This window comes from Cuculus canorus, chromosome 2 (genome assembly GCF_017976375.1).
Source record: "Cuculus canorus isolate bCucCan1 chromosome 2, bCucCan1.pri, whole genome shotgun sequence".
Classification (NCBI taxonomy): domain Eukaryota; kingdom Metazoa; phylum Chordata; class Aves; order Cuculiformes; family Cuculidae; genus Cuculus; species Cuculus canorus.
Genome location: NC_071402.1, coordinates 49,965,541 through 49,973,050, shown reverse-complemented (window position 1 = coordinate 49,973,050; position 7,510 = coordinate 49,965,541). Strand labels below are relative to the sequence as shown.

Sequence of the window (7,510 nt, the reverse complement as noted above, 5' to 3'; positions counted from 1 at the left end):
TAGCTGAAAGGTCTGACATGCTGTGTGAGGGAGGGAGGGAGGAGTGGTTCACAATATTATAAATCTGCAGAAAACAACAGGAGTCTGTGGTCTCCAGGGGTCTCTTCTGCTGGCAACCAAAGGAGTCTGATTGTTTAGCTTTTTTTTTGTCATTAAAAAAGATAAAAATCTAATGCAGAAACTTAGCTGCTGTAAAGTTTTAAAAAGATGGATAAAAGGCTTTGATTTCTAAACTGTTCTCATTCCACTCAAAGAAAAAATGACTGAGTTGTTATCAGACAAAAAATGACTGACTTATTACCGTCCAAGTTGGATGAATAGTCTAGACCATGCGGATTCCTCAGTCCCTCACCGCTTGCCAGTGGCTGGATGTCCCTGCAGCACCACATGTGTGTGAGCACCCTAACTAGAGGCCTGAACCCCTCGACACTTTCCTCACATCATCCCACACCCGTGGACAGCAGCACAGTCTTCAAGGCCATCAACTCCTGACAACTAAACTTCCACATGCAGTTCTTTTTTAACATATTAACTCTGTCTTCAGGGCAGGGCAGGAGTGCACAGAGGTTCCCACCTATGCACATTGCCTACTGCTTGTTGGTGTAAGACCTGGCAGTGCACTCAGCCACTACCCCATCACCTTCCCTTTAAAAAGAAGCACACAGCACCAGCAAGAAGAGAATAATGAGGCCATCTACACAATTGTCCATATGAGCATCCCTAGAGGAAAAGGAAGAACTGAGGCTGGAGCGCCTCCAAGGACAGGCTGAGAGAGTTGGACTTGTTCAGCCTGGAGAGAAGAAAGCTCCGAGGAGAACTTATAGTGACCTTTCAGTACCTGAAGGGACTACAGGAAACCTGGGGAGGGGCTATTCACAAAGGCTTGTAGTGATAGGACTGGGTGCAATGGGTATAAACTGGAGAGGGGCAGATTTAGATTAGACATAAGGAAGAATTTCTTCACCATGAGTGTGTTGAGGCCCTGGCACAGGTTGCCCAGGGAAGCTGTGGGTGCCTCATCCCTGGAGGTGTTCAAGGCCAGGTTGGATGGGGCCTTGGGGAGCCTGGTCTGGTGGGAGGTGTCCCTGCCCATGGCAGGGGGCTTGGAACTGGATGATCTTTAAAGTCCTTTCTAACACAAATGATTCTATGATTCTATGATTCTGAGTCTATGTTAAAAACATGCCCACCTGAAGAACCACTCACCATCATCATCATGATCTTCATCTCTTCTTAAGAAAAGGACCTTTGTTCTCTTACCAGCTGTGATAGCACTAAAAGGGTGCTTAACAGCAAGGCTGAAATGCAATTAGCAACCTGCCTTCAAGGCCAAAAGTGGGCTAGGCATGTACTCTGACCTCCTGTGATGCAACCCACAAGCTAACTGCACCATATCTCCCTACGGAACACAAGTATTTTAATGAAACATCTAAGCATGATTTAAACATTTCAGATGGACAAGGTCCAATGCATTCCAAACTTCAGTAAGTCATTCCAATTTCATGCATTTCCAATTGTGAGCATTTTGTTCTAGCCAAAACTAGACCAACAAGCTAATAAGCAATCCCAGGGCATTTACATTCACATCTTTGTTTTTGAGAGCTCAATATTTAATGCCTTCTTCTGGAGTGACATCCTCCCAGCTGTCTTGAAATGTCCTTCAGGGAGCAGCAGAGACTGGACACCAATCAGCATCTGGATTATACCCATGGGCAAAGATTACAAAGCACACAAAGCCAACACCAGAACTGCAAAGTGCTCACCTCATAACAGCCCAAGAGGTTCATTAGTGTTTTCAGAATCCAAGACTCCGCAAGCTGTCATCTGCCTTCCTGAGTGACCTGTACAGATTGGAGTTGAATTAAGACAATAAACTACACAGAAATAAAAGACTTCTTTTTTTCTTTTTTTTTGGTGCAGCACCCAATCTTTCATTTCTTCTAACCTAGGACACATCATGCTGAGTTACATCTCTACCAGGCAGTGGAGCATAGAAGGCATTGCATTCAGATATACTCTTTAAGGAACATTTCAGATATCACAGTTTAAATTATGGATCATGTTGATGGATTAAGAACTATGAGAGCCTGTTTCCTCTTCTGTGCCTTGTTAGGTGCTTTTTGCTTGACTGCTGCTGTTTAGGTGTCTTTTCTTTCTTCCCCTCCCCCTTTTGGTTCACCTTTTATTATTTCAACAGATGCAAAGATAAAAAGAAAGAAGGTGATGCGGTGCTGGGAGTTGGGTCTGGCTCGGTCTCTCATACGGTGCATCTGGAGCTGCAGACTCCACCCTTCTTCTGATTTATTTTAAAAGCCTGCTGTGTCCATTAATGGAAAATTGGACTCTGTTCAGGCTGTGATGGTGTCCATGGACAGGAAAATGGAAAGTTTCAGATTAAAGCTGCAGGAGGTCAGGAAGAAAAATATCTGGTGAATTTAATGGATGGTGGCAGCACAATTATTACAAATATTAAAGAAATGGCGGTCTGTGACCCAAAGCAGATGCTTAGTTAGAAAGATAAAGGAGGGTAGCATGAAAGTCTGCAAGGCCACAGGGCTGAGAAATTGAAATATTCCTCACCAGCAGGAAGTTCAGACACTTTGCAAAACTGATCTTTCGAATGTATATGATAGGACATCTCTCACTATGATGTTAAATTTGCTAACTATCCAGGTAATCCTTCCCTTAATTTCTTAAAGATCTGAGACATATCTGAAGACAGTCAGGCCTCCCTTGCTCACTTCTGTACTCACCACTAGGTTTGAGAAAGCGGTAGGAGTCTCAATGATATCATTCTGTAGTTAAAGCAAGCCATTGAGTAGAAGGAAGAAAGCATGGCAGTAGCCTTTCCTGAAGACCTGATCTGGCATTGGAGCAGCCCATCAAGAAATGTGGAATTCCGTCTGCACCTGGATTGCTGCTGTCCACAGAGCAGAATCTAGTAAACCATTGAACAGACTTGTCAAAACACAGCTAAGCTTAGATCCTAGCAATGGAATTCTTAAGGGGGAATATAAATAAATAAAAAGCTGTAAAACCAAGTAGAATTGCTGCTTTTAAACCTACTAATTGATTTAATAACACCGTCCTCATATGATAATTTTTTTTTCAGCTAACAGCATAGTAATAAAGTAAAAGAAACAGTTATTTTTAGCATAACTGTAATTATGGTTATTTCTATAAGACTACTATAGAATATAGGAGGAGATAGAACCAGTATGGTGAAATAGAAACTTCATTTTACACACACCCCCCCCAAAAATCCCTAAAACTCCAAAATCTTAAAGAATGCTCCAGCTGAAATCTCATGCCATGGGATTGCTTTATTGTTTGTTTATAAACCACATGGAAAATGATGATAGAATTCTATAGCAGGAATATATTTTTGGAGTGGTCAAAAATATTTCAGAGTACTTTATACCTTCCTATTAAGGCAAGAGAGCTGAATCTGTGGCCCATGAAAGAATTTGTCATGAAGCGAATTCGTGAAGTCTTTCAGAGAGACCAACTGAGAAGACATTGGTTCTTTAAGGGTATGTGCCCTTCCCGCCATTCCCTAAAAACCACTAACACTTGTAAAACCATTCCAGGCTTTACCTTTGGATGAAACAATCGTGTGGATTCGGAGCTGGTGAAATACAATATTCCCTTATTTTCCTTCTCTGAGCTGAAGTCATAGCCCACAGCCCAACATCAGCACAACCATCTGTTTAAAGGAGCCGTTTCTAGGCTGAAGCCCATAAGAGTCGAATAGAGCATCATGATTGATTGATTGATAAGCAGATTTAATTTGTATCAGTTTAAAAGAAGATGTTTACTAACTTACAGTGCAAGTTAGTAAACATGGTAATAGACCCAATTTTCCTCTAGTCTAGAAAACTCTCCCCATTTTCCCACGAGCTGCTGAAGCCCCAAATGCCGGCAGCAAGAGGTTATACAATCATCTCAGCTGTTTCCCATTGCATTTACTCCTTTAAAACTGACTTTCCATGGTTTCAAAGAGGCATTTGAATCAGAATGGTGCCCTTGTGTCACATTTTCAGAAACAGGAAGAGTAAAAAACACAAGAGAGATTATGAAAGGAAAGGAGAAGTTATTTTCCAGCTTTTACATCAATTTCTGTAGCAGGAGGTTAAAGGTTCCTCTGTCAAAATTTTCAGTGGTGCTGCCTTTGCAGTTCAGCATTTGCTTTGGTGAACCACATTGCTTTTCTTTAAAGATTTCTGAATCACAGAGGGTTTGTATTATGGGTTTGTTTGTTTGGTTGGTTTAACGCAAAAGAAAACAGTATAGTTGAGTTTTTTCCATCTGAGAGGCTGTGGTAAACAATTTACCCGTACAACACGGCTATTCACTACAAGAGCCATTCAATTCTTTGCTCAGCAATTTTAATATTCCGCTTTGAATACAACTGAGCCACATGCAATTCTGTTGTGTAAGACTCTCCTTGAAAGTGGGGATTTATTTTATTTGGTTACAGCTCATCAAGTCTTGAGGCTATAACCATCTATGTTAATCTCCGCACAGTCTGTTCTTATTCATCATCAATAATAAGCCCAAGGAGCCCCCATGCTGAAGACAGTATAAACAGACAAGTATAATAAAGAAATAAAAGCTGCCTTGCTGAAATTTCTAGCTTCGGTGTCTATACTACATCGTAATTCTTTGACTGTAACTGGAGGCATTAACGGAGAGAAAACAATTAACTTTGCCCGGAAGGAGCATAATGTTTGAAAGAAAGTTCAGCTCTGTTTTATAAGGGGCCGTCATTGGAGTGATTTGAAGATCTTACACCCAGATTAAACTAGATATACTGAAGTAAGTGTTTACAATGAGGGTGGTGAAATACCAGAACAGGTTGCCCAGGGAGGCAGTGGAGGCCCCGTCACTGGAAATATTCAAGGTCAGGTTGGATGGGTTTCTGAGCAACTTGATGTAGTTAAAGATGTCCCTGCTTCTCCAGGAGGGTAGTTGGACTAGATGACCTGTAAAGGCTCCTTCTAACCCAAGCCATTCTATGGTTCTATGATCTCCGTCTTTGGCAGTGGGACAGCCATAAGCAGGATGGCAACAAGAACTTGGATGCTGTTCTCTTTTGCCTGCTAGAAGCTATTATGTCTCTTACAGTACAGCTACTGAAGTGTTCTCCACTCACTGTTGAAGTTTGCTACCCAAGTAGACTCAGTCATTCAGCTGCCAAAAAGTGAGATCCAGGGCAATGCCCACAGTTACATAAACTCTAGCTTGGTCTTCAATGACACCAAAATGTGGTTGGTACATCTGCCATTCAGCTTAAATGAAGAAACTCACTGTGAGGCCTGATCACGCTGAGCACCCCTCACAATGTGTTAATAATCTTTCAGCCAGCACTGGTCTGCCTGCAGGGCTGCAGACTCAGGTGGAGGGAGAGTCTTAAAATTTCTTCCGAGTGCTCTAACTTGAATGGACTTCATTTGCTAACTTGTGAACTCGTGGAGGTAACTGGCATGGGGCACAGGAACTCTGTCCCTGAGAAGGCAAAGAGCAGGCTGATTTCTAGGCATCAGTAAGGAGAGGTGGCTCCTTGAGAGAAGTTCTCCATTTCTTGTTTGAGGCCAAAACTCATCCATTGGTGTCTTAGAAGGTGCATGACAGACAAACAGCAGAAATCCCTTCTCGTTCTCATCTGTGGCCAGGGATAGAAGGGATGATTAGCCAATTGGCTCAGTCTTCACTGCTTTCAAAGGATCTGAGAAATATTTGCCTTGCAGTGTTTCCTACCCCAGTCAATGAATGGTTTCTGCTTTTGTTATGTGACTGCTAATTATAGCAGTGTAGTTCTCCCAGTGGGCATTCACAAATCTCTAAAACAGTTCTGCTTAACAACTTCACAGTGAATCATGGTCCTCTCAGCAGAAACTTTAACTTCTTGTGCATCTATCTGGCATTAGTAATACTCCTGCGCTTAGGCATGGCAAATGGCATTCCCAGCTCTCTTTCCTTTCCTTTCCTTTCCTTTCCTTTCCTTTCCTTTCCTTTCCTTTCCTTTCCTTTCCTTTCCTTTCCTTTCCTTTCCTTTCCTTTCCTTTCCTTTCCTTTCCTTTCCTTTCCTTTCCTTTCCTTTCCTTTCCTTTCCTTTCCTTTCCTTTCCTTTCCTTTCCTTTCCTTTCCTTTCCTTTCCTTTCCTTTCCTTTCCTTTCCTTTCCTTTCCTTTCCTTTCCTTTCCTTTCCTTTCCTTTCCTTTCCTTTCCTTTCCTTTCCTTTCCTTATCTTCATTGCCTAATGACTCATTGAGCGTAAATCCAAACTACCAGTTTCTCAATCTGAATATCCAGTTCCTGTTGGGATTGTGCCGGAGGCTTGTTTCAGTCGGCTTGCCTCAGGCAGGTGTTACCACTACACAGTATTGCAAGGCACTGGATGCCTGCAGCTCCAGCATAAACAAACTTGTTAGTGCACCAGCTTTCCTTATCAGCAAAGGGTACAGGAATCAGGAGTTTAAGTGTAAACACGGATGAGACTCCTATAGGAAAATGGGCCTTACATCTGCTTCCTAAGGTGTACTGACCCTCAAGTACTTGAACCAACACAAGCCTAGGACAGAGCAATCACCCCTTCGCCAGCCTCATCTATAAAAGTGCAAGTTTGCCCCTCTTTCAAAATTATGTTTGTGGATAGTCATGGAAGGTACCAGACTGCTGACAGCAAACAGCAGGAAGAAAAGCTCAAGCGCTCAGCTCCTGACATTAACAGCTACTCCTACAGTCTTGCCTGCAAATGGAGCTAAGGGATTTAATGCATTTCCAGGCAGGAGTGGTTTGAGAGGATTGCATCCATTTTACATTTCAGAAAACCATGCGCCTTCCTTCTTTGAACAAGCACAAGCTGGATATTGGACGAGTTCTGAGCTATACGTTTTAAAATCTCAATGAAAGAGCTTAAGACAGACTGCTCGCAGTGTGATTTTCAGAGAGATTATTGTATACCATCAAATCAAGACCTTAACATGCCATATGGCTACTCTCACGTATTCTGGAAGCCAAGACATTTATTTAAAGGTAGAAGAGCACTGCCTGATTGCTTCCCATCCCAGACAGTAAGGAAGAGGTACAGTTCCCACCTCAGTGATCAAGAAGATGTAGCATAACTTTTTCACTAGCATTTCTCCAAAAAGCAGTCAATTTTCTAGGAGAATTCAAAGCTCACGCAATGTCACTTTCAAAGCATATTTTAAAAAAGGTTAAGCTTCTCAAACAAGGCAAATAATATGGTAATGGTTACACAAACTTCATGGGCTCCTTTAAATCTTTTTTGGGTGTAAACAGACATTTATTTATAATATACCTGAATTGAAAAAATAATACAACCAACCTATGAATATGCAACATATTTTTCAGAAGCAAATCTCTTCCCATTTTATCTCCAGGTACAAAAACTATTTTGGCCTCAGCTTTTTTTCAGTCCTGCCCCCAATCTCCTTCCCCTCACCCACGCCTTCTTTTCAAACAAAATGAGCCTGCCCCTGTGTCTA

At 42.0% G+C, this 7,510-nt stretch overlaps 1 protein-coding gene across 1 annotated transcript in view; it reads right to left on the bottom strand.

Moving 5' to 3' along the window:
• Positions 1 to 2,359: 2,359 nt before the first annotated feature.
• TMEM241 (transmembrane protein 241) overlaps positions 2,360 to 7,510 on the bottom strand; it is a 66,807-nt gene continuing 61,656 nt past the window's right edge. The window contains exon 15 of the mRNA XM_054059824.1: positions 2,360 to 2,938. Coding sequence (XP_053915799.1) covers position 2,938 — 1 coding nt within the window. The 3' untranslated portion in view covers positions 2,360 to 2,937. The remainder of the gene's footprint in view (positions 2,939 to 7,510) is intronic.